We start from the raw sequence: 27,823 nt of genomic DNA, 5'->3' as shown, positions 1-27,823 counted from the left end.
AAATCTAGTAATGTTGCCCAACTGTTGAGTCCGCTGAATGCGGCCATTGGTTCCCGTGATTATGTTCGAAAATCGATGTATAACTAGAGTTCGATCGACCAATCAGGATACAAGATTTCTTCATCAGAGAGAAGACTGAGGCCGGTATTCATAGTCCGGTCTTATATTTAAAATCATCTTAAGAACTCATTCAACCAATCAAATAGCTACAATGCAGCCATTGATTGGTGGAATGAGTCTTAACATGATCTTAAATGTAAGACCAGATTATGAATACTGGCCTGAGAAATGTCACCTTCATTTTGATTGGTCAATCAAACACTAGTTGATTTCGACGGTAGACTTTCGAACGCAATCTCCGTTGATATCTGCTGCCCCCTGGAGGAGGCGAGTGGCGCGAGGCGCGATCCGGCGACACGAGTGAGCGGGCGACCGCGTTTCCCGCCTATGGCTCCGAGGAGAGTTAATAATAAATATCCGCGTAAGGTCGTCGTCGAGGCAAGCGTCTTACGGTGACAGTCTCTACATCCAGTCGGGACGTATCCCGCCTGTGACGAGCAACGCGCCGAGAGCTTCGTGAGGAGCGCTCGCGATTTTCCGCAACAGTTTGCCGCCGCGGATCGCGCGCGCGGACGCGGCGATTCGAATTACGATTTGACTTTCCCGTCATCACCGTCATAGACGTCGATCATCTCTCGTTCGAACAACGCGCGTCTCCCCCATGCGGCCGAGCGCGTCGCGGCCCGAGCCGAGGCGGCTGGTCGCACGCGCGCGCGTGTGAGCGCGCTCGTGTGCGTGCGTGCGTGCGTGTGACGTTTCCTTGGAGTACGCGCGGATTTATCTCCCGACGCTGTGAAATGCTGACGAGCTGGCGGTATGTGTGCGACGGCATAGTCAATGCGGACACGCGACTACGCACGGGTGAGTGTTTGTTATTATCTCCTTCTCTCTCTTTCTCTTCCTTATCTTCCCTTACGACGCGTGCATGTGCGCGTCTATATATGTGCGATGGGATTTGAGGTTAGAACGCGGCAGTGGGAGATGTCAAGTGCACGTAGCATATATGTAGGACGAAGGGCGCCCACGTAAGGACACGTCAAGACCACCCGTTGCTCACGATATGTAAGTGTCAGTGGCGGATTTCAAGCGATCGTGGCCTTAGCCGCGACGCGAATAAGGCGTTCTCCTTTTTCCTTTGTCCTTTGAAAATAAGCATTTTCTTTTTTTAAATTTTTTTAATTAGCTCCTTTTTGAATTATTCTTTGCTTCTCTGTACGATTTTCTGTGGAATTCCAAGTACTTTCCTTTGGGACTTTGCAAATCCAAGAATTTTCTGATTTATCTTAATCTTGTTCATAATCCGCTTATATGATTATCCGGGAAATAATGCTTAGTTTCGAGATGTATGATAAATGTTTTGTTAAGATTACATATTATTTTTTCACTTTCTACAGTTTAAATACTCGCGCAGGATCGAAAATCAGGATCACGCATACTGAGGAATAATTGCCCTTGTAAATATTTAGCAGTCGTGGCCTTAGCTGCGTCGCGAATAAGGCGACTCCTTTTTCCTTTGTCCTTTGAAAATAAGCATTTTCTTTTTTTAAATTTTTTTAATTAGCTCCTTTTTAAATTATTCTTTGCTTCTCTATACGATTTTCTGTGGAATTCCAAATACTTTCCTTTGGGACTTTGCAAATCCAAGAATTTTCTGATTTATCTTAATCTTGTTCATAATCCGCTTATATGATTATCCGGGAAATAATGCTTAGTTTCGAGATGTATGATAAATGTTTTGTTAAGATTACATATTATTTTTTCACTTTCTACAGTTTAAATACTTGCGCAGGATCGAAAATCAAGATCACGCATACTGAGGAATAATTGCTCTTGTAAATATTTAGCAGTCATGGCCTTAGCTGCGACGCGAATAAGGCGACTCTTTTTTCCTTTGTCCTTTGAAAATAAGCATTTTCTTTTTTTAAATTTTTTTAATTAGCTTCTTTTTAAATTATTCTTTGCTTCTCTGTACGATTTTCTGTGGAATTCCAAGTACTTTCCTTTGGGACTTTGTAAATCCAAGAATTTTCTGATTTATCTTAATTTTGTTCATAATCCGCTTATATGATTATCTGGGATGTAATGCTTAGTTTCGAGATGTATGATAAATGTTTTGTTAAGATTACATATTATTTTTTCACTTTCTACAGTTTAAATACTCGCGCAGGATCGAAAATCAGGATCACGCATACTGAGGAATAATTGCCCTTGTGAATATTTATCAGGTGTTATCCTTGGCATTTTTATCGTGCCTGAAAATGGCTTACGCGTATTTGATATATGTGGTATTATACACATACACATAAATAGATTTTATATTTTATATGCATTTTTAATACAATACATAAGAAAATAATACTCGGTAATAATTCAGCGGAGAATGCGTTCATTTCTTTTTCTAGAGCATTACTTTTACTTTGACTCAGAAATATATGTATATCTTTATAGTCGTACGCGCGCGCGAGACATTAATATGTGTCAACTGATTTTATTTTTATACCATTATCGTGTTTTGTATTATATATTATTGAGACTGAATGAAAAAATATAAATTTAGTTTATACTTTTAAGAATATGTGAAAATGAAAAACTTGAACTTTAAGAACTTTTATCATCAATATTAAATTAGATATAAAATATATAAAGTAATTAAATGCAAATATAATGGAAAGATAGAAATTAATATAGTTTGGCAGAGAAAGATTTTACTCTCTTTTCTTGCTTAATAAAACATATTTTAATAATAATTAAAGATAATAATTAATAATAATTTAATAATTAAAGAATATAAACTATTTTCTATCAATTATTATTTCAATAAATAGTTATAATTGACAGAGTATACTTTGCGATACTTTTTCGTAACAACAAGCGTTTAACAGTTAGCTTTTCACAATTGAATTGTCTCGTAAACACTTTAGATATATTTGATGATCATTTGTTATTGACAGATATACATACCGGAAGAGACATATTCTATCAGTTGCGTGCGAATGATTTCTCGACAATTTATCTGAATATTTGTGATTGGAATTTTCTCGTGATTATCGCCCTAAGCATAACGTCACTGCAACTGACTACTTGTTGCATAATGCATCGATTTCCCTGACCTGTCTTATCGTTGTAGCGTTTGTTCAAGCAGCCGGGCATACTTAAATTTGATGCATTATCGGTATGCAATTTGCATTAAATATCACTAGTATTCTATCTTCCGCTAAAATATTGAATATTTGTAATATCGATCGCGATGAGCGAGATAAATTTCAAATATACACAGCAATCATTATTTGAGGAATTAAAAAGGATATCGTAAAATTGTATAGAATATTACAGTTTCACAGCTTGAAGCAATTATTAACTTTTTTAATGTCACAAGCGTATCGATGCTTCTTGAATATTAGTCTCATATTTGATTGAACGAGGACAAGCAGCGGTTTCGTTCGTGCAAATAATGTGTTGCTGAAGAACCGATACTTTCTCTCGACATAACGAGTCTTAAACATAAACGACGTGCATCGATAAAGTCTCTATATTATTTCTTTCATTCAGAAACCTGAATCTGCAGCCTTGAAGCAACTACGCCCTGAATGATCGATAAAAACAACCATTACATTAAATCCGGAGCGCTATACTTACAGGCACATTACTTACAGTCACATTACTTACAGTCTCGAGAACAATTCGCGTTACCTAGCGTAAAATTATTTCCCGTGGAAAAATCCACGTCCGATACATTTTACATCAGAACCGGTTCTCAATCAATTCTCGATTAATAAAACAGAATAATAAAACATAATTTAAATTAATCAAACGATAATCCCGCGTTCTGTAACAAAATAATCGTCAATATTATCGAAGAATGCTTTATTTATGATGTGAAATTTATTAGGTCTGTTCCCAATATAGCTTCACAATTCCATGCCTTTATTTTTAATTAAAATTTTCCTTTTCTGTATCTATAAAACTCTTTATTACATGAAATTACATGCTACTGGTGCTTTTAAGAGTTATTTAACATCGCGTCTCTTGAAACTTGAGAAGCGTGAATATTGTGCTTTTTTACATCTCGTTTCGCAGTAAAATTAATTCGCCTCTACTAAATATAAAATTATATTTTTCTTTTTTCCCATGTCTTGATTTTATTTAGACAATTATTATTACAATAATATTAATAATAATATTAATTATTACAATTATTATGTTCGTGAGTATATGTGGGTGTGCGATTTGATCGTGACGTTATACTGTCTCAAAAACAGAATTTCATTTTATTCTAATTACAAAATATTGCTTGCATATGTATATGTGTAATAAGCTTGTAATTATTAATGATGTTTTATGTAAATTAATTAAAATAGACTTTGTCATTCCATCTACTTTTAATATATTGTAATTATGCGATACGGTGGCTATAATATTCTTTTTTCATGAGCTAAACATCAATTTTCCATTCTGGATATTTCAATTATGTTAAGTTATTTTTATAAAGAATGGGAGCAGCCGTTATGACATGCTTTAATATTATAGTGCTTGAATATTATAGTTATTTTCTCCGCGTTCCCTGTGTCAAATTTACGAAGAATTGAATGAGATAGAGAAGAATATACATAAATGTTCTGAATGATTCTTGTAGTAAATTAGTTTTCAACTTTTTATAAAAATATAAAGTAGAAAAATATGTAAAGATAAATGAAACGTGTTATCAATCATTTTTATTTAATTTCAAGAAGAAAAACACTATATTAAATATAAATAGCTAATGCTGTTTGAAGTTAAAATCCTTAATTTCCTTGCCAAAGTAAATGAGCGCAAACATGTGATGACGGCTCAGCGTTTGAAATTCGATTTTCCACGCGAATGAACTATTCAATGTTTACAAAATTAAATCCAGTCATACTCGTATTCATATAACGTGTTGATATTGCCTCTCGTGTTCAACCTGTTTCCAGATAATCTCTAGTTGTCCGAGTTGGCAATCAAAATATTTCATGAAAATGCCAGTTTCAGAAGTATGTTTTGCTGATCTCATGGCACGCACGATTGAAGTCAATTCACAACCGAATAACCGAATTATTGAAAAATTAAAAGAACGCGAGAGAGTTTAAATATTCAATTTTTTCAAAAAAATCTGTAAATATCTAAAAAAACAAACACATAATTTTAAAATAAATTAATTGAATAGATATAAATAATTCGTAGAGTCGTGATTATTTTTCAAAAAGCAGTCAATCGAGAAATTATTCTTGGAGCATATGTTGTGTAACTGTGCTCAATTTCACATTAACGATGACGTATACACTATTTGTTCTTCGATTTACATTTGCGTGGTTCCTCTGCATTTTCAGGAATAGCATGGTAGAGATAATTATCGGACTAGGCGTATCCCAATGCCAACAATTTCTTTTCATTAGTTCGCAAAGATAGACAGAAAGATAAATAGCAACTGGACAGGATCGACAAAATCTTTGTGATTTTACGGGGTGCGGCTAATGTGGATACCTGATGACCCAAATGTCCGACAAAAGCTTTTTGTCTAAAAAGATCGTCATGTGGACTTGAAAGGATTATTGGCTATTTTTTTTCTTTCTTTTTACACACGCACAAATTTCGTTCATGACGGATAACGTGACAAGTAATGTCACGCGAATTGTTGAATTTAAATTTGTGGACTATGCTCACAGAAATAATACGAGTAAAAATGTATTGCTCGATAGCAGCGGCAAGTTATATAATCGACTCATATATATGGTTAAAGTTTCGTAAGCGCGATTGTTTATTGCTGTGCGCGAACTTGCATATTGACTCCAAGTAGTAGAAGTTTTAATTCCCTGTCTTACCGTACGGAATATTTTTGCCTTGATGTTTCTATCTTTCACTGATTAAAAAGCATGCATGCAATTTTTATCGTGAAACAAATTTACTGCAAATTATAATGAAATTAGATATATTACATATATTAAAATTGAATATTTTATTCAAAATGATTAAATAAATAAAGGCATAAATATATCACAATTAACATTTATGAATAATTTTGTAGCAAGAAATAGAGGGAGATTACGATCGTAAAATTTGCGACAAAATAGTCGATAACGATCATACTCATTCTGAAGTAACAATCCTTTGCATTAATTTCACTCTGTGAGCCCTTTTGATAATGGCAAAGGTCATGCGGCCTCATTTCGAAGAAGGGTGTGGCATTACGTGCGGCCTATCGATAGATTCGCATCATTATCAATTGCAAACACGTACACATGTACAGCACACACCTTCTTATGGAATCAATGCTCGTCCGCGATCAGGTTGACAGCCGCACCTCTTCGTATCCTCATTTTGGCCAATTAAAAGATTTTTTTTGATTCTAGTTGATGTTTGTTTAATACTTGTCAGATTTTAAATGCCAATTGTAGCATTTTCTATGAAAATATATATATCAAGTATTTTATTGTAATTAAAATTATAATAAAAAGTACAGCATATTTAAAAAGTTAAACAATTTAATGCTTATAATACGCGATAATAATTAATAGAATATACATTATTAAATTCTTGCGCTGAAAGGAAGAAAATTGTGCATGATCCTGAAGATCATCTTTCGCATTGCGTCCTCTATGTCTCGTTAATTACGTCGGCTTATTTGCATAACGCGGCATAACGGAAGTGTTAATTTGCGATCGGTTAGCTCGATAAGTCGGGCAAGTATGGAGGCAAGTTACTTCGCTATTTTGCACGCGAAAAGGAAGCATCACTCTGGGGAGCCGACATTTCCGACAACCGGTCGCTGCCGAGTGTGAATGCTCTTTTAAAAGGGGACACAGAGGTGTTTTTAAAGACACCCGCTTGCTCCTGCAAAAGGGCGTCCTTTCATAATACATTCGAGAACGGAGCGAACTGACGCATATAGGCCGCACTTCACGGTCTCATTATCAACTCGATAAAATTCAATTATTCAACGTTTCTTTACCGCCGACGATCCTGACCGATCTACGATGACCTTGCCGCGAAAGGAGTATCGTCGATAATATCGACCATTTTGCACTCTGTCATTGCACTTCTGTTCATCATGATGACCTATTCACCTGATACCGTATTTGCGTTATTAATGTTTCGCGCTGCGGATCTTTCGTGTCTTTCCCCCTCCACCGTAGAAATTGTCGCAGGTTTTTGAGAAGTAGCACGTGTAATTTTTCTCGTGTTGAGCGATTATTGCAATTTTAATACGCGATGAGAATAGGTTGTAGCTATAGACAAATAGCTTCTGTGCAACGAATAAGAATGATCACTGAAATTATAGTTTAATGAGAGATAGACGATCGAAATTCTATTTAAGTTTAAACGAAGAAATAATTTATAAGCGAATTATAAGATAATCCTTAACATACTCTCTTTATTTATTAAAACAGAATTATCGCGCAAATATAAAGGTTAATAAAATTGCACTCGACAATCAAATGAAATCTTATCTTGAGGGTTTACGTCATCGATACTTCTAGAAAAGCGTCATATGGAATGGCATTCAATCACGCCAATAGAAATAATTAAGAACTCCTAAGTCTGATTCAGATTTCTTTAATGAATTTGTTATTATCTTTTGTACAAGTTTTTTCATTACTTTGTTTTATTCCGCCATTTCCTTTCAAATAAAGAAATTGACGTACATTTTTAAAATATCTACACGAATAATTTTTCGTAACGCAATAATTAAAAATAAAAATATTGTCGCTTAATTTAGTGTCTCTTATGAAATATAAAATGTCTAATGGTTTCTCTTATGTAGGAAAAAAATGTCAGTTTTAAAGCTAATTGGTTCCATTTTTTTTTAAACTGCAAGTTGCAAACATTCTTTTTTTTTTTCATGTTGATTACAAAGAGATATGATCATTGATATCCCAATCTAAGATCTATCTATCAAAGATAGCCGCAGGAATTTGTGACAGTGCAGGGTCTCGGTGCACACAATGTATACAAACGGACAGTCAGGTAGCGCCATAGAAATCTCGATCTTATCGAAACTTCGTGTCTTGTACTATCGATCGATTCGCTCGCTCCTATTGGCCGTACCTTGCTGCTATCACGTTGGAATTCTAACAGTGACTTCTGGACGGTCCTCCCGTGAAAAAGCCGCTCCCGCGCATCCAATGCCGCCGTCATAATCCCTGTATTCTCTACACGATGATTAGAAAACTGGAACATCCACAACATTCGTTGTTAATATAAATGACGGCGATTTTTTTCCGACGCCCACGATTGGCAGAAATTCACGGAAAGAATCGAATCGATGCGGTTCGCGCGCGCGAATGCAGTTTTACTCGCAGTGTCGACCAGTACGTGCCGATGGTTGTTCATTATTCTTCCAGTGATAAGTGCCTTTTTCTAGTCGTGATAAGAACGATGTCTTAATCGTTTGACGATTCTTCATCTCAAAAAACTTCTTTTTATACAACATTTATTGCAGTGTGCTGCAGTTATTGTGGTCTTAATAGGTTTTAATAGACCTAAGTGGACTTAATAAATCATAGCGACAATCATTTTTAATGCAAGTGAAATACATTAAGTGGAACACAGTCAGCATCCTAAATTATTATATTTTTATAAAATAAAATTAAAAATGATTATAAAGGAACATAAAACGCACTGTTATCAAGTTATAAAAAAGTGCCTTAAGCAATAATTAATTTTTTAAAATTTTTAATCAAGGGTGACTTTACATTTTTCTATTTTTACCGAAAAAATTCAGTAATTTTTCGATGAAAGTGAAATTTTCAATCATTTGTTTAATCATTTTCTTATTGAATGGCAATCGTCTTCATTAATCAACATGTCGCACAAAAGTCTTCCATCATAGCCACGATTTTCTGCAAAAAGGAAGTTAAAGTTATACTTGTTGAGTGTCATCGGAAATTTTTCGTCTTTTTTTATCACTTCCATATGATATCGGAACAATTAGTGAATGGCAATTAGTCCCAACCATTCGCATGTACTTTGTTATGTGCGCATGTGCGTGTTACATTAAAGTGTACAAAGTATCTAATGAAACAATTCCTGACAATCATCGTGTAATTTACTTAGTTTATTTGATCTCTCTGGCAAGCCTCCCAAATGATGAATTATTGTCAGTCGCGAATCAACGATAAAGCGAGACAATAAGTTTGATGAGCAACTAATCTTGAGAGATTTCAAAACGAGGTCCAAAAATCAGCCTCGGACGACGCGTTTAATAGTAGTGAGTAATCTTTTATGATAGATATATAAAATATATTAATGATTTCGTCGAATTTCTTTTTCTCGAATAATAGATTTATTACATCTGACAGTTGATAATAAATAATTGTTTATCTTATACTGTCTAAGTCGGCTAAAAATATTCAGCCGATAATAGCATGTATAAATACATGCTGCGAATTTACGTAACCGAGGATACCATTTGCGAGGTAAGTTTGTGATAGATTTGTCGCTGACGTGTGCAAACTTCGCTTGTTATGAAAATATCTCCTGTCCAATAAATTCTAAACTCATCAAAAAAAACTCTCATAAAAAAACACTCATAGAAAATTTACCTGAGCGTTTCATTGGCACTTCTTATATTTGCTTATGCTATACGAAAAAACTGACTAAAGTCCGACTTGACATTCTTGTGCACATTTGCGGAACGAATTATTACGATTTTGCAAAACATGCGGTAAAAATAAAAAAAGAATATCTTCGCAAAATATATTTTTTTCGTTGTATGTAATGTTTTAAATTTTCATTTTATTATTTATGTTTATCTACTATCGATATGCATTTTACTGCCATCGCGATTATATAAATATAAAATAATAAAAAGATCGGTGAAATCCTTCAATGTCGCATTTTAACTTCAATGCACGTAATCGTGTGCAATATGCTTGTTGAGCTTTACGTAATACCACTCTGACATTACTATTTCGAAGATTCCTTATCGTTATTGTGGAAAAATGCAACCGTGGAAATGCTCGCGATCGATCTCGTACCTCGTCGAAAAACTAACTTGCGTTCCCGAAGGAGACACGTTACTTTTATTAGACATAATTCTTTTAAAACATTCGTTAAACGGAACATACAAGGTTATCCAATTAAATATTCTCGATACTTTGTTATATTTGTTATCATACTCCATCCATTTCGCTGAAATAATTTTGCTTATACATTCGTATAAGTCAAACATGTGTATGTGAATAATACACACACACATATAAAAGTTATAAGTTACATTCTAAGCTATCTGCAGTTATCGTTGAGTTATCGTTTAATTCATTATCATTATCATTACTAAGAATCATCGGCACTATTTGTATCAAATGCATACATAATTCTAGAACAACCTAATAGCACGCAACATATTTTTGCTTATTGTTAAGTCTAGAAAGAAATGGCGAATTAAATGATGTTAATTGAAATTTAATTGTTAATTTATAATTAATTATGAGATTATCTATGAAAAAGTCTTGGAAATTTTTTTTTCTGTCGGATGTTATAACACAAAAGCAAGTGTTATAAAGAAATTTAATCAAAAATATATAACACAAAAATATCGCGACAAACAAAAAGAAAGTTAATATTCCTATCGTTTTTAACTTCTAAAACGTGCATATAATTTTGATTTCTATAGGACACTTTGTTCGCCTCTGTATAACTCAACTTCGTTTCGAAAGCTTGCCAATTCCGGTCACTTCAGGGAAACGAATAAATCAGGTCACCGCGGCTCAATCAGTTTTACCTTGTCGAGGCGGAATATTTCTAGAAATGGAACTATTACATCATGCATGATGTATACGGCGAAACAATAGCGGGTGAATGAACCGTGACGTATGTGCCACGTGAGACTGAGAGTTAGTACGATTCCTTTCAGGGTCATCGGATATATTCTAGATATGTTCTATCACATATATACGGGCAATGTGTTTACACTATGTGTAAAATCTATGTACCACTGAAGGAATGTCGTCGTTGCATGCTTAATTAAGGACAGGTCTGCGATTTCATTGTAACAGGTTCCTACATGGATAGATTCCGAGAACATGAGAGAAAAAGAAGAAAGGGCGATTAAAATAGATGCGGATGAGTAATCAATTGAGAGCTGAAAAAAATTTGCATAGACGAGTTAATTTATCTCTTTCACACGTATTGTTTTCTCATCATTATTACGCATTCGATGCGTATACGTTAGATCACGTATAAAGATCGATCGATGTCGCCGGCTTGTTTCAGGCGCCGGCACAGTCAATGCAACCGATTGCCAGAGGGAACCCCCGGGTTCCCAGCCCTGGCCCGTTGCGACCCTTCACACCGCCGGACCTCTCTTCCATACCTCATATGGACGATACACCCTCGCACAACAACAATATCAGCAACAATGGCAACGACAATGATGTTCGTAACAATGTGTCGCCCGCGAGCAATCGATCGAACGATGGCGCGCAACAAGAATCCACCGGGCCCTTCATCATCGGCAGCCCCATCGATCTTGGGGACATCGACAATGTCGACAACATCGGCCTCCGTCTGGATCCGATCACGCGTAATAGCAGCAGACGGAGAGCGCGGGAGCACATCGAGCTCCAGGAGACCGGCTCGCCGGAGTCGACTTCCGAGAGTAAGTCGAGCAAATTAATTCATTAAAGCCATTAAGTCATTAGAGACATTATTCAGCATACATAATTCCAAAGGAGGGACTTATAATTATACTCTATTAGATAATCTATGAAACTTTTTATCGCAAAGTCCACACAAGGCGGACAAGTAATAATAGGGATATTATTCAAGTTATTCAAGTTTTCAATTTCATGCGTTTTAATCGAAAAGTTATTAAAGCTCTTCGATATTTTCGTCAAAAAAGAAACTTTGATGTTAAATTATGTGTGCACATGCCTTAACGTTTCGATATTAAAAGTCATATTTCTCAAGTAAACTCTATCTCGTAAAATGTTTGCTGAACGGCGCCAAACGAGCTGTTTAGTGTAGTGTAGAGAACCACCCCGTTGTGGCGCGTCGCCGGCATGTCCTTGGCCTATCGATAACTTATATAGTCATCATGCCGTCGCACGCTCTCCCATCCTTTGGCTCCGGATCGCAGTCCCGGTTCCTGAGCACGGTCGGTGCTGACACCAACTTGTTGCCATCGATGGGCGCATGCGTTTTGCGACATAACACGTGAACATTTCACTGACGCATTTTCTCTGGCCACCCCTCGGACAGTGCCGCATCGGCTGCAGGCGCCAAATTTTGCTGAAAAATAATTAAAAAAGTAAAGTCGCGAAAGGAGATAAATGAATCGCGAGACAGAAGAGAGATGATTTCGTCCCCGAAATTTTTGGATATTTTCTTGGAAATTATCCTACTTTACACGATTAAGGAGTTAGGCTATATTCCATTATTTATCACAATTTCGGTGCCTCCGGGCAAGGGCTTGCGTCGCGGCGCGAAAAAAAGCCACGGTCGATCTCGATGTGCCAATCACCACAAGGGGTGAAATTGTCGCTAGAAAAATAAGAGAAAAGGAGAGCATCACCTAGGGCGCCGCATTGGACACGCCGCATTTAACAGCGATGCGTCCCGCGTGCGGATTTCCCGGTAACGCGATCGATGTCGCGGCGCGTGTGCGCGTTAACGACGCACGTGGCATGTAGCCTGACGCGTCATCGTCGTCGGCAGGGGTGTGGCAAGAGAGAGGAGGCTCCTTCCGACGTGCGATGACGTGCTAGACCCTCTCGGACGGATCATTATCCCGACTTGGGAGAGCGCGATCGTACCGCGTGCGGTATCCGTTCCGTTCCGTATCGTTCAGAAAATTGCGGAAGTAACGTGCGAGTGCGTGTGTAAAAGGAACGACTCCTCTTTCGCACGGGAAAAGGTGAGAGATCGATTGCCAGGCGGATGTGCTACAGACCTGGCTTCTCGCCTTGAAAGAGGGCTCGTTCGATCGATCGCCAGAGACGAGACGTGCCGATTCGTTTGTCCAGGATTTTAGTTTCGCTCGCGCGATTTTTTCGAGACTAGTGTTTTACGTTTGGATATTTTTTGAAAGTGAAGGGGAAGAAAACAGGAAAGATAAGATAAAAAGGGAAAGAATTCTCTAAGTGCACTGACAGATACCAGGTTTGTTTTGGGATAGGAAATAAATATCGCGTCCGAAATTCCCATTCGAACGAGTTACTGACGATCGGAATTTAATTGAATTATTGCGAAGTTGATTTTTGTGAATATTAGATCGTACGTGAAAAAAAATATAAAGTAATTTGTAGGATAAATTTGGTACCGTTAAAATGAAGATTGAATACGAAAGAGATGCTCGTTTTATAAATAATTCGGCTTCTGCTGCTCGTATAACACAATTTTTCCTCAGCCTTACGCGAGATTCATGTATGTACATATTTATAGCTACTACTATAACATCTAATCTATGAGGAAAAAATATTATCGAAAAAAACTCGACGTAAACAAAATTGTAAATTTCCTAAAATAGAAAACTGAAGACTGAAAACTGAAGACTGTGTGTCACGCAATTCTATTTTCCTTTTACATAAACGCAAATATAAATGCAAATCATTTAATTTCTCTTCCTCTATTGTTTGCTAATCGCGTGCATAAATAATAATCGCTCTAACATTCATATTAGTTCTAATACATTGACGAATGAATATTTTATGTCTTAAGTGCATAAAAAAAAGCAAAATGTTCATACGACGGAAATGCTAATCGACGTTTTAACGAGATGATCGTCAAATAAACGAGCGCAAACGCTTCGCGTGCGAGCCTGTCGTAGGGAGATGGGATATAATAATGCCTGGATTATGCGACACCCCACTATCGCGCAACCATATATTACGCAATTATGTTATCTCCCGAATAAAAACATATGGCGTAGTGCGTCGTTACGTCGTCGCTGTGTAGGTTTGGAAAATCAATATATAACCGGCATAATTAAACATCTCGACTCGCGCTCCATTATTCACTTTTATTTACATTTCCCTTTTGTCATTATTTGTCGGTTGTTAATTAATTAACTACACAGAATTTATCCGTAAGTCATTTAAGATATTCCCAAATGTTATACCGCATTATACATGGTGTCTTACATCTAATGCATTATTTTTCAACATCGATAATATATTTTTTAACTTTTCTTTCAATTAATTTTAAGATGATTTTTTTGACAGAAATAATTTAACATGCCATATATTTCGAAATATATAGTTGAAATGCTAGATGATCGAGTTTCCGGAAAGACAGTGTATGTCGGAATCACCGTATACGGATCACCCTGTATAACGTACACAGCGCTGCGAGCACGTGATGTCAACGTTATCGTCGCACGACGTTGCGTCACGTCGAGTCTTTTTTATCGCACGTAAACACTCGCGGGCACGACACTTGTCATTCGGCATTCGTCTCGCGAGTGTACGAGTGTGTAATTGAGTCGCAGTAAGAGATCAGCTGTTTATTCGTCTCCCGTCAGTCGCAAACGTCGTCGGCTTCATCGCGCTCGTGCATAACCTCAAAAGTGCGACGAGAGGCGGCCGGAAGTCGTGTCGAATTGTATCCATGAAATGGACGTGGTGGCAAATAACGACGCACCTCGCCTCGCGACCGGCTTTGACGTCAGCGTCGTGACGCGACGTGACGCGTGTCTCGATGATCGATGCAATTAAGGGAAATTATTTATTATTAAGGCTTGTGTATATATATATATATGTACATTGAGGCGATCTAACCTGCTACTATATTAGACTGACGCGAACGAGCTTCCTGCCCGTTGTATCGAATGCTCCGATCCGGCCGTAGCTCCGATTCGCGTGCACGTGTAAGACGCTCTCGTATTCGCAGAGATTAAATATGAATCAGGACGGACGTACAACCCGTCTCGATGACATGTGAGATATACATAAGTGTGACGGATTTTACGACGAGTGATCATGGAAGTCGCGGCCACGAAGTTGGTACAGTGGTTCAACGAGCTCAGATCCCGAGTGCATCTTTATCTGCATGCCCAGACCCGTAAGTCGGAGTAAAAATTGCTTGGATAATAAATATTGAAAATTTTTATATTAATAAAATTGGCAAAAACTGTAAAAATAACTAATTCTAAAATATATTTATACAATTTAATGCAAAAGATATTTTTGCTTTAATTAATTATGGTTTAAAAAATGAGGTCAATATAATATTAGTTTTTTTAACTCAAATTGATATATGACATTTTTAAAACGAAAACTTTAGAAATGCAAATGTTACTAAATTTTATATTAATTTTTAATTAATAGAAAAAATGTACTAGTTACAGAATAAAAAATTTTTATTAATATAGATCTGATTCGCATTTATCTTCACTTGACAAAAAAACTAATTAAATAAAATAAAAACTAATTAAATAAAAACTAATAAAAAAAATGCGTAATTCTACTTTCTACAAGAAATATTCTGCTGTAGATATTAAGAATGTAAAAGTTATCACTTAGAAAATTAATAATAAGCAGAATAATTCTTGTAGAAAGCAGAATTACGGATTTTTTTTATAAAAAAAGAATACTTTTGTATCTTTACCATTGTCTATGCTTTTTTAAAAAGCATAGACAATTTTCATTAAACTATTGAAACTCTCGTTTTATAAATATCTTCTAGCAGTATCTTATAATACAAACTTAATAAAATTAATAATAATGTTGAGATTAAATAAGAATTTATAATTTTTTTATTTCTTGTATCAATTCTGAGAAATATATCTATAAATATACAAGCATAGTAAGTGCATAGTATCTGCATATATAATACAGGCATTGTGTGTACGTATCGATTCTAATCTGAAGTGATTAATTTTAAAAGAACTTCTTATACGAAATCTAATCTTTGTCTACACACAACTTTGTCTACATACAACATGATTGAACTATTCAATAAAAATTGAATAATGATTTATTATAAGCGCACTCTATTTTTTTGTTGATAAGCATTATCTCCTATCTTTCTTTCTAGGATTGTAGCTACAAATTTTCACGATGAAGATTATGACGTTATATAAGTAATAGAAAATTATTATATAAATGATAGAAAAATATACACTACATTTTTTCTAGGATTGTAGCTATAAATTTTCACGCTGAAGATTATGACGTTATTATATAAGTAATAGAAAATTATTATATAAATATGTTATTATATAAATAATAGAAAAATATACACTACATTTTTCATATATTATTAATTAGGTTTTAATATTATTTATTTTTCTCAATTATTTACACAGCAATATTATATTAATGAAATACGTAAAAGTTATTATATTTTGAGTTTTATCAAAATCTATAGGTAGTAAAGGTAGTAAAATATATAGGTAGTAAATATATGATTTCTATTTAATTCTTAATTTTCTGAGAAGCAAAGGAATAAAGAGGAAAATGATAACGATATTTTATCTAACATAAGATTAATATTATTTTATACGCACGATATAAATGATAAGTATAGATTGTTAAAAAAAAATAAATAGCGTTTAATGCGCATTATCGAGGATATATCCATGTCCTGTATTATTTACTTCTTCTAACAATAAGTTTAGCGTGTCGCGTATAATACTTTTATAGCGATCGTTTCTTGCGTATTGTTCAGATCGCAATATAACTGTCAGTTCACCAATCGTGGGCGGAACATTATACAACCAGAGGCTATAAGATAAAAAAATATCCGTGCATATATGATACACAAGTGTCATTTTCTTGGATATAATACATTCTTATGATCAGAATCTTTGATAAAATAGCGTGTCTCTTTTTTTTACACTGACCTTTGTACTATTGAGTGTGTATTTCTGTAACTGGGGAACAGAAAGAAACTAATCTGAAACTTGTGGGAAAACCTTTATAGAAAAAATATCATCGACTTTTATTCAAATATAATATAATATAAAATTAGCTGTTTTAATTATAATTTTGATTTTAAAAAGAAAATTGAAAATAAATAATTGAAAATAAATCAAATCCACTCCAGAGATTTATAAATTTTATATATATTTTATTTATAGATTTTATAGATTTTTTCTCTTTTTTTATATCTATGCATTACGTCAAAAAATACGCATAAAATTAACAAGCATTATTGTTTGTATATGTCATAGTTGGTCCGGTAAGAACGGAAAATGGTGGCTCGCAGGATGACGACCAGCCACCTACGCAATACATTGACGGTGAAGAAAGAGTTATTTTTGTCAACGCACCTCATCAGCCTGCAAAATACAAAAATAATCACATTACGACTGCGAAGTATTCATTTCTCTCGTTCATACCTTTATTCCTGTTTGAGCAATTCCGTCGTTACAGCAACTGTTTCTTCCTGTTCATCGCACTTATGCAGGTAGTTTATAGATATAACCCAAGTTACAACAAATATTACAATTGTAATGAGCGTAGAGAACAAAAACTATCGAAATTTCTTAGCACAAATTTTTCATAAATACTCTTTTACAACTAGATTTAAGATAAAAAAATAATTCTTATGTGTTCTCGTTAAATCTTGAGGCAATATTCGAATTTTACAAATTTTTAACATGCTTCCCAATTTAAATTTAGCAAATACCAGATGTGTCTCCGACAGGACGCTGGACAACGTTAGTTCCACTGATCTTCATCCTCAGCGTATCCGCTTTAAAGGAGATAGTTGAAGATGTTGTGCGTATTTAAAACATTAATTACGTTTTCTTTGTATTGCTATTCTAACAATAAATAAAAAAATCCGGTAATTTTTAGAAGAGGCACAGAGCGGACGATGAAATAAATATGAGAGAGGTGGAGGTGCTGAGAGATGGGCGCTGGCAGTGGATACAATGGCGCGCCGTGGCCGTCGGCGATGTGGTTAAGGTTGCTTTTCATTTTCGTCAGAATTATTGATTTGCTAATAATCAATCGATGTCCTTCGAGCTAGAATCGCTTTCTTTAATATGCATAGGTTCATAACAACACTTTCTTCCCCGCTGACCTGGTTTTGCTGTCGTCATCGGAGCCACAGAGTATGTCCTTTATAGAGACCGCCAATTTGGACGGCGAGACGAATCTGAAGATACGACAAGCCCATCCTGACACTGCCAATCTTTTGGATACCGCGGAATTGATGAATTTTCGCGCCAACGTTCAATGCGAGCCGCCCAACAGGCATTTGTACGAGTTCCACGGAGTTTTACGAGAGACTAATAAGCAGTAAGAATATATACGTCATATACAGACATGTGTTAAATACATCATAATACGCTTTGTTTGCTGCACGTTTTCCTTGCGTCAGTTTATCTCGTTACTTGTTTCCGATATTAATGAAAGTTACGTTCATATCTAGGCTTGCTTTATTCCTCATATCACACACAGAGTTTGTTATTCATCTTTCAACTTGTCTCGTTGTGCGTCAATGTGTCGTTACGTCACAAGAAGTATTGTTCTTTCACAGGAGCGTAGCTTTAGGGCCTGATCAATTATTACTCCGTGGCGCGATGTTGCGGAACACACGATGGGTATTCGGCATAGTCATATACACGGGGCACGATACAAAACTTATGCAGAATAATACCACGACAGCGCCATTGAAACGCTCCACCCTCGATCGGTTGATCAACACGCAGATACTGATGCTATTTTTCATACTTCTTCTGTTGTGCATTCTTTCTGCGATATTCAACGTCATATGGACGAACGCCAACAAAGACGGCCTCTGGTATTTAGGCTTACAAGGTAAATATACACATGCACTCATCGCACATGTTTTCGCGGAGATACTCGAAATTTTTATCTATCTTCTCATTGCAGAGGAAATGACTAAGAACTTTGCGTTTAATCTTTTAACATTTATTATTCTCTTCAATAATTTAATACCAATATCGCTACAAGTAACGCTCGAAGTGGTGAGATTCGTTCAAGCCACATTTATTAACATGGACATAGAAATGTATCATGCGGAGACGAATACTCCAGCAATGGCTCGTACGAGTAATTTAAACGAAGAACTTGGAATGGTGACTTACGTATTCACGGATAAAACTGGTACTCTTACGAAAAACGTTATGGAATTCAAACGATGTTCGGTCGGTGGAAAACTGTACGAGTAAGTTTATCCAACTACATATAGTCTTTTTGCTGTAGCATTTGATAATTTAAATACGTGTATTCTTCGAGAAAATAAATATTTTATAGTTTGCCAATTCCTTCAAACGATCATGAAAGCACAAGCGATAACACACACAGTTGTGAGTTAATTAAAGATATTGTCGAAGGAAGATCCATGCAGGACTCTTCGAATTCTATAGACAAAAAGAAAGCAGAGCATGCGGCTGTACTTCACGAATTCATGATCATGCTATCAGTTTGTCATACAGTTATTCCCGAAAAAATAGATAATTCTATCATTTATCATGCTGCATCTCCAGGTAAATCTCATTTATCTAAATATTCGAGTATAATGTATATATATTTAGCTTACTTTATATTCTTTTTTTTTAGATGAAAGGGCGTTAGTAGACGGAGCACGTAAATTTAATTACGTGTTCGATACACGAACGCCCAGTTACGTGGAAATCATAGCTCTAGGCGAAGTATTACGATACGAAATACTAAATGTAATAGAATTCACTTCAGCTAGAAAGCGAATGTCGATAGTTATGAGAACTCCCGAGGGGAAAATTAAAATTCTTTGTAAAGGTGCTGATTCTGTAATCTATGAGAGATTAACACCAATTCCTTTAGAAACTAGCGATCTTGACCAAGAACATGTAGATGATTTTCGTGAGGTGACTTTAGAGCATTTGGAAATGTTCGCTAGCGAAGGATTGCGAACGCTCTGTTTTGCTGCTGCGGAAATACCTGAAAACGTTTATCAGGTTAGATTAGAAAAGATAGATAGAAACTCTCCTTTATTTTGAAAAATAGCCAGTCTATAAGTATCAATATTTATCATTTGTAATCATTTTTCTTGGTTTAGCGGTGGTGCGAATTATATCATAAAGCATCGATTAGTATGATAAATCGTGAAAATATGCTGGAACAAGCTGCGGATCTTATTGAAACTAAACTCACATTATTAGGGGCAACTGCGATCGAAGATCAATTGCAAGATCAAGTAAAAATAATGTTTAATCTCTCTTTCTCTTTCTTATATCAATTTGTTAAAAAGATAAACATGTTAAAATTATATAATTTTGTAATAATATATAATATTACAATTTGCATAATTTCAGGTACCGGAAACGATACAAGCTCTTTTACAAGCTGATATCAAAGTCTGGGTGTTGACAGGAGATAAACAGGAGACCGCCATAAATATCGGTTATTCGTGCAAGCTAATAACACATGGAATGCCTCTTTATATAATCAATGAATCTTCTTTAGACGTAAGTAAACAACTCATCAACATTTTAAGTCTCACGGTTGGCTCAATGTAAATTTATGTATCTTATAGAAAACGAGAGAAGTTATCATCCAACGCTGCCTTGATTTTGGGATAGACTTAAAATGCCAAAACGATGTGGCTCTAATTATAGATGGCAGTACGTTAGATTACGCTTTGTCTTGTGATATTAGAATGGACTTCCTGGAATTGTGTTCAGCTTGCAAAGTAGTTATTTGTTGCAGAGTGTCGCCGATACAAAAAGCTGAGGTGAGATTTACTATTAATTTCTAATTTGGAGACTTGTCCAGTAAAGTTTAATCTATCGATTATAATCTATCGTTATGTTTTTATTTTCTTTATATTTAGGTAGTTGATTTAATTACGAGTAACAAGAAAGCCGTGACTCTTGCAATCGGGGATGGTGCGAACGATGTGGCTATGATACAGAAAGCTCATATTGGCATCGGTAAGCTTTAATATATTTAAACACGTATATAGCTCACAATTTTTCGTCGAAAATATTCTTGATTATTAAAATACCGCGATATTTGGATTCTTGTAGGTATCTCGGGTGTCGAAGGCCTTCAAGCAGCTTGTGCCTCTGATTATTCCATCGCACAGTTTCGTTTTTTGAAACGTCTATTATTCGTTCACGGTTCTTGGAATTATAGTAGAATGTGTAAATTAATCTTATACTCATTTTACAAGAACATTTGTCTATATGTTATTGAATTATGGTTTGCCATTTATTCCGGTTGGTCCGGACAAATTCTTTTCGAAAGATGGTCCATTGGACTTTATAACGTTGTAAGTTTCATAAATCGTATGATATTTTTGCTAAAGAATAAAATTAATTTTCAATGATTTGATACTTCTCCTAGGTTTTCACCGCTGCGCCTCCATTAGCTATGGGTCTCTTTGACAAAGTATGTTCCGCAGAAACTCGCTTAGCACATCCAGCATTATACGCGACGAAGAATAACGGCGACTCGTTTCTCAGTATTAGAGTAAGTACAAGTTCTATGCAAGTTCTATACAAATTGTGATACATAATTAGAATCGAGATTTTCAATATCAATTTCTTTACATATCTATATATTTTTTATCTATACAGATATTTTGGATATGGATTATGAATGCACTATTTCACTCGGCGTTACTTTATTGGTTGCCGCTTATGGCTCTCAAACAGGATGTAGCTTGGGGAAACGGTAGAGACGGCGGTTATCTTTTATTAGGAAACTTTGTTTATACTGTAAATATCATACAATATTTTTTACATTATATAAACCACGAGAGAGACTCTTATGTATGTGTGACTCTTATGTTATTATATTAGTATGTTGTAGTAACAGTATGCGCGAAGGCAGGTCTAATAATAAACTCATGGACATGGGTCACTCATTTAGCAACCTGGGGATCTATTATACTCTGGTTCTTATTTATTTTTATATATAGGTAAGAGAAGAAAAAATATATCTATTTTCCTATAACATATTATTATAGAATTTTTCGAGACATACGTTAATAGATTACATAATATATATTCTTAATATATAGATTACATAATATATATTCATACATAATATATATTCTTAATATATATTTATTGTTGTAGTAATTTTTGGCCCGTCTTAAATGTCGGCGCTGTGATGTTAGGCAATGACAAGATGTTATTTTCGTCGCCTGTTTTTTGGCTGGGACTTATATTAATACCAACGGCAGTATTGCTGTTAGATGTTACAGTAAATGCGTGAGTTAATTAGTTAATGCTATGCTTAAATATAGACAGGATGCATATTTTATATATCAATATGTAATTGTTTTTATTATCAGAGTAATGAATACAGTATGGAAATCGGTGACAGAAGCAGCCCGAGAAAATGAAATTAGGAAATCCGATCCTGGTGAGGTATTCAGCAACCAGGATTACAGAAGCTCGTAAGTGATTCCATTTTGTTTTTATTAAAACTAACATATAGGGGATATTAAATTGCATCTTAGATAATAGAAAAGATGTTTTTTAACAACTTAAATCAAAAAGTCTAAGATGAAAGTTGCGTTATGTTATTATTAAAACCGACAATTTGGGCTATTTGAAAAACAAAAAGACTCTCCATTTATCATTTTAATTTATTTGATTATATTTAAAAGGTTTATCGCAAAGTTTAATATTAAAAAAGCATGAACCATTCTAGTAACTATATATGTTTTATTGTGTTGATTGAGATTAAAACTTACTATGCATGGCTTTCTAGGTCATATTATGTACTATGTATTTATAGAACAAATTTACAATACATGGGTGGTCTGATTAATCATGGACGAAATTTTATTTTTTGGTGCATTTAGGTGCATGTATGTATCAATCATTAATCTAATCTGGTTATATATGATCTGGTTATATATGATCAACATGTATATAATTAACGATCATATATATAATTAACAATTTTCCTAAAATAACATCGTTGTTTGTGTGCTCGTTTACATATTAATTGTTTATCGGAGTGCAATCTAAAAGGCAAAACGTTTTATATCGCTTATTAATATTATTGCCTCGTGAAATTGAGTCGATAAATATGAATTATAAACAGGAGATCGAGGTCAACGAAGCGATGGTTAAGTCGATATTGGACCTTTATCTATCCGCGACGAAGACGCAATAGGCTGAGAGTGTTTCCGTTTGTAGCACGTGGCTCGTGGTTTACGCATCATTCCGAGCATGCATCATCCGAAACAATTCAAATTCCATATTCCTGAACAGTCCGTCCATCCTGTATATTCCTAAAGTGCCAAGCTAGTAAGCGTTTCAATTTATACGATTACTACGTCTTCCTCACATACATTCCTCTTGAGTACATGATTTATTAGTGCGCGATAAGTCTTGTATAATATAATATTGAACGATATCTATTGACGCATATAGATGTGTATGTCTTGTAAATCATTCATTCACGTATTTCTGCATAGACTCGGAAATATTTATATTCTTGGCTTGAAAAGAAATATTATTATTTATTTATTTAATTTAAAAACTATGTATATAATTATATATTTCTTGTATTTTTTTAATATTTATAATATTTAATGAATGCAGAGCGATGTAATTAATTAATAATTATATATTAATATAATTATATATTAATATAATTATACATATTAATATATTATAATTATATATTGCTTAATTTATATACAATATTCATGTTTTGGAGCTTACGAAATATGTGTTGCTATGTCTATTATTTACAGTAGAACCTTTCATATGGCTTCTCTTTCGTTTCTAGTCAATTGTTTATATTACTTTGAAAAAATCGTAAATAAGAAATTGTAAACGAGAAAAGTAGCTTCTCTTTCGTTTCTAGTCAATAGTTTCCATTACTTTGGAAAGAAAAATAAATGTAAATGAAAAATAATGTACTATAATATGATGACATATGACAGGTTCCATTGTGTATATCTGATATAATTTTTCTTTTTTTTTGTTATTATATTATCATTGGGCGTTTTTCAGCAAGCGACACAGAGGACACAGTGTATCACTTCATCCTTGTTGGTTGCCAAATGTAAACAAGGATGAAATGATTCACTGTGTTATACTGTGTCCTCTGTGTCGCTTATTGAAAAACACCCATTATTATATTATCATTGTTATTAACGGGATACCTTTATTATTTTTAATTAAAAATTTTCTTTACATACATTACATTTATCACTTAAGAAGAATTAATTTTCACCACCTTATTCGCTTATAATACATGTTTCAGAGCGCATAATTTTAAATAATAAACTAATCCCTCCCGTATTTTTTTCCTCTGTATACATACGTGCACAAAAAAATATTTCGAGTTAGATTAAATTTGTTACGTTCAGACCTCCATTCGTGATAAAGACGCAACTGAGAGAATCATGGGGCATTATAAAGTAAAGCCCGTAGAGCACTCTCTTCAAGTAACGGCGCTTGTAGAATTAGTAGTGTGTATCGCTGTGTATTATACTAATGTTCACGGTGTACCGTAAAATTGCCGTTTGTTAATGCGGTTTCTTTTTGATATGCTCTCTTCCGTGGTACCCCGTGCAGGTCTGTGCATGCCATCGCCGATCTCGCGAGGTGTAAGTACCCCTCCCAGTAGTAGTACATAATGTATACACAGTGCGCATCTTCCACTTATATTTTTCTCCGCTCACTCTCTATCGACAAGCGAAAACACATGGCCGATTAACAGGAACGCATGACCGTCCGATGTTCCGCTGTAAAAGCCGAGCACAGCACAGCGATCTAAAATGCGAGTCACGCAAATTCCTCACGAAGTCTCGATGCAGCTCAAGACGATTCCCTAAACGGAATAAGTGTGCATATAACTATTTTATTCGCATACACACACATATATATATATTCGCTTAAATTGCATTCGTATTAAGCTTCTCAGTAATGTGCATGTTTTAATTAAAATTTCATTAATCCCTTCAGATGAAGAGGATCAATCTTCGAGAGTAACTTCATAGACACTTCATAGGCACGTTTAATTTTCACATTTCTTTTTTCTTTTTTTTTCTTATTTAATTTCTGCACCATAAATGCACCGCACTTATTATCACATATGTAATCGACGTCGGCGTGAAAGAAATTATATGAAACTCGCGTTGAAATTGGGAGCTATTATTGATCGAGCATTCCGAGGGTAAAATTATTAAAAGATAAAGAAAAAAAGAAATTGAAAAGATTTATAGTTCGTCGTTTGTGTCCATGTAATTTGGACATGAGAGGGTGTTTTCTCTGGCCAAAGCCGAGAATCCATAAATTATTGCTGAATGCCCGGCTTTGCAGATTGACGGAAACGGCGAGGCTGCTGAAAAACGTTAAAAATGTTTTCACCAGGCGCTCGAATGCCGCCTCCAGAGTCAATGTCGAGGTGGAGCTATCACGTAAGTTGTCTTTTCCACAGACACTCACATAACTCGCCAGGAAAATTTCTCTTTACGATACCTGGTTTTCTCTTAATATCCTTCGGTCATATTATCCCTCATAACTCTATATACTTCGCGAACTTCTTTCTTACTAGGTAAATTTTATCTAATGTCTCTTCGTACTTTATTCCACACCTGAGCACGCGCTTAATTTCTCACGGCTTTCTGTTTCTCGTCCGTTCGTCCGTCCGTATAAGCTTTATTTTATCGTCGTCCTAAAGTATTGACTACTTTCCGAAAGAGAATTCGTTTTCGACGAATTAACAACTAAATGCACATTTTCGCACTTGCACCGTGTTACTTATAGTTGAAAATTATATTTTTTTTTTAGCAACCGCGAGATGCATATTAATTATGCCAGGCGTTCTGGAAGTCGCGCACTTCTCTTCTTATTTTGTTCTTTAAAATTTATAGATTGTTCAATATTAACGAAAGGAAATGCGGCACTTCTAGAACACTTTTTATATATATATTGCTACAATCTTAATTAGTAGAATGATTTGAAATTAGAAAATCTTTCATCTTTGCTATATAAATATTAGCGCTTGATTAAAAATCGATAAATATATTAATATAATTTCAAATTTTCAATTTCTAACTGTCATAAACGCGTTTAGCGATGGACTGATAGATTTGAAAAAAAATTTAGAGTTTAACTAATTTAATTTCGAGTATTTTATTCAAATATATAAACATTTTTAACAATCTTCGAAATCTTTATGATTCGTTTGAATTACTTGAAGATCCAGAAGAAGAAAAAAATTAAATGCCCATCGCTAGATACGACTCTTCATAATTTTCCTTGCATCTTGCATGCTCAATTAATGGACATTCTTACGGCAGAAATTAACGAATTGCGACCTTTGTTATTGCGCATGCTGCGCGATGCAGATGGTTTCGCGTTCTCTCAAGAGGAGGGTGGTTCGGTAACCCAGACGGACGTGATCAGAGCCTACGACACAAATCTTCCGAAGCCCGGCGGCATGTGATTTAAACGGAGTGGCCGTCATGCGGCAAGAAGATGCTGGCTGCTCTTTCAAGCGGCCTGAGAGAGATCGTTTCTGCTCGTTTTACGAGCGATGCTCCAGAGGATTGATCGATATTCGATATGGATCAATGATAGGCTTAAGAAAATGCCATGAAAACTCAAAAGAAAGAATTAATCCTTAATCAATCGCGTTTTGTTAAGTTAAATTTTGATAATTTTATTTTTATTTTGATGTGATCTTTTAATTTCGAGCAATAAACAATCTAACTTAGATTTTTATTGATGGAAAAAAAAGGAAATTTATATATTTCTAAATTTACACGTTAGACGTAAAAAATGCGATTAATTAAGGATTGATGTGCGATTAATTAAGGGTTGATAATGTTAATGTTCAAACGAAAGAATTACTCTCTGAATTACTGCGATCAATTTGTAGAAGAGAACTTCGACATATATATTAGCATGAATAATTATTTTGATACTCCGTGAAATTTTATTCTAATATCGTAGAGACCTCTTGTTCTTAAAAAGTATTGAATAGCAACGTACTCGTGCGGATTTCGACGATGCGGCTACGTTTCGTCGCGATGCATTTGGGAATGCATTTCATATTAGTGTCAAAGTCGTGCAAAATCCTATTATGCACCGGTAAAACGGCTTTTACGTCTATTCTCGTACAATGTGAGAGCAAGACACATTTCTGTCGAGAAGTAAAAATCGTACGAAATTGCGCAAGTTGTAATCAGCGATCTTTGAATGTTGATATACATATATGTATATATTTGTTCTATATATATATGTGTAAAGAGATTTTTTTCGAGATAATTATCCAGAAGCTCTCTCTGGAATTGCAAGTTATTACCTCTATTATATATATTATATATGTGCATATGTATGTGTGTGTGTGTGTATATGTATATATACATACATATATGCATATATGTATACATTTAAAAAAGAAGAATTTATACATTTCCAAAGTTGAAGAAAAAGCTTTTGCGATCGCGATATGCTCGATGAAGGATTATGTTCGATTTTGTGCCAGAAAAAGACTGTTGCCCTTGTTCTACATGAATGTACATATTTCGTTACTTTTTCTCTTTTTTTTTTAATCAATAACATATATACGTATATCTCATTACTATACATACTCACGAAAAACTGCATTGTTATCTAGTCAAGATCGAATATCTATCTTTCAGTCCAATATCTATCTTTCAGTTTAAAGAATCACTCTTCCGCCCATCATGGTACACTCTATTTTAAGTTTATGACTGAGGAATTTAATAGAGATATATATATACATATAACATGTGTAAAGTAACAATTGTATACACTATGTTCGGAATAAAACGATGATAAAAAGATCATCTTAATCCATCTTCTCTTTAACGACAAGTTGTGATAAAATATAACAAAAATGAATAA

At 34.7% G+C, this 27,823-nt stretch overlaps 1 protein-coding gene across 13 annotated transcripts; it reads left to right on the top strand.

Annotated features, from left to right (window-relative positions):
- Positions 1-525: 525 nt before the first annotated feature.
- LOC105248267 (probable phospholipid-transporting ATPase IA) lies at positions 526-27,763 on the top strand. Of its 13 annotated transcripts, XM_020026574.2 has the most exons (23): positions 831-921; positions 1,026-1,122; positions 11,290-11,674; positions 17,189-17,424; positions 17,640-17,738; positions 17,817-17,927; positions 18,016-18,263; positions 18,505-18,785; positions 18,861-19,155; positions 19,245-19,477; positions 19,551-19,927; positions 20,029-20,166; positions 20,285-20,437; positions 20,506-20,703; positions 20,803-20,902; positions 20,999-21,243; positions 21,318-21,443; positions 21,551-21,691; positions 21,776-21,894; positions 22,055-22,189; positions 22,273-22,377; positions 25,268-25,365; positions 26,251-27,763. In XM_020026574.2, exons 3-23 carry the CDS (start codon positions 11,305-11,307, stop codon positions 26,394-26,396), a joined length of 3,954 nt encoding a protein of 1,317 aa, XP_019882133.2. In that variant the 5' UTR covers positions 831-921; positions 1,026-1,122; positions 11,290-11,304; the 3' UTR covers positions 26,397-27,763. The 13 variants fall into 13 exon arrangements, with proteins under 13 accessions (XP_011251253.2, XP_011251252.2, XP_019882132.2 ...); XM_011252950.3 differs by lacking the exon at positions 1,026-1,122 and having other exon boundaries at positions 527-921; positions 26,299-27,763; XM_020026573.2 differs by lacking the exon at positions 1,026-1,122 and having other exon boundaries at positions 527-921.
- Positions 27,764-27,823: the final 60 nt, after the last annotated feature.

Source organism: Camponotus floridanus, unplaced genomic scaffold (genome assembly GCF_003227725.1).
Source record: "Camponotus floridanus strain SB8 unplaced genomic scaffold, Cflo_v7.5 scaffold27, whole genome shotgun sequence".
Taxonomy (NCBI): domain Eukaryota; kingdom Metazoa; phylum Arthropoda; class Insecta; order Hymenoptera; family Formicidae; genus Camponotus; species Camponotus floridanus.
The sequence above is the reverse complement of the archived record's forward strand: the minus strand, read 5'-3'. Positions and strand labels throughout refer to the sequence as shown.

Bases quoted from the DNA above. Each gene is read 5' to 3' on its own strand.
- LOC105248267 (XM_020026573.2), top strand. From the start codon at position 898: ATGCGGACACGCGACTACGCACGG. The intron at 19,478-19,550 runs GTAAATCTCATT...CTTTTTTTTTAG, and splicing joins TTATCATGCTGCATCTCCAG to ATGAAAGGGCGTTAGTAGAC. The intron at 22,190-22,272 runs GTGAGTTAATTA...TTTTATTATCAG, and splicing joins TTAGATGTTACAGTAAATGC to AGTAATGAATACAGTATGGA.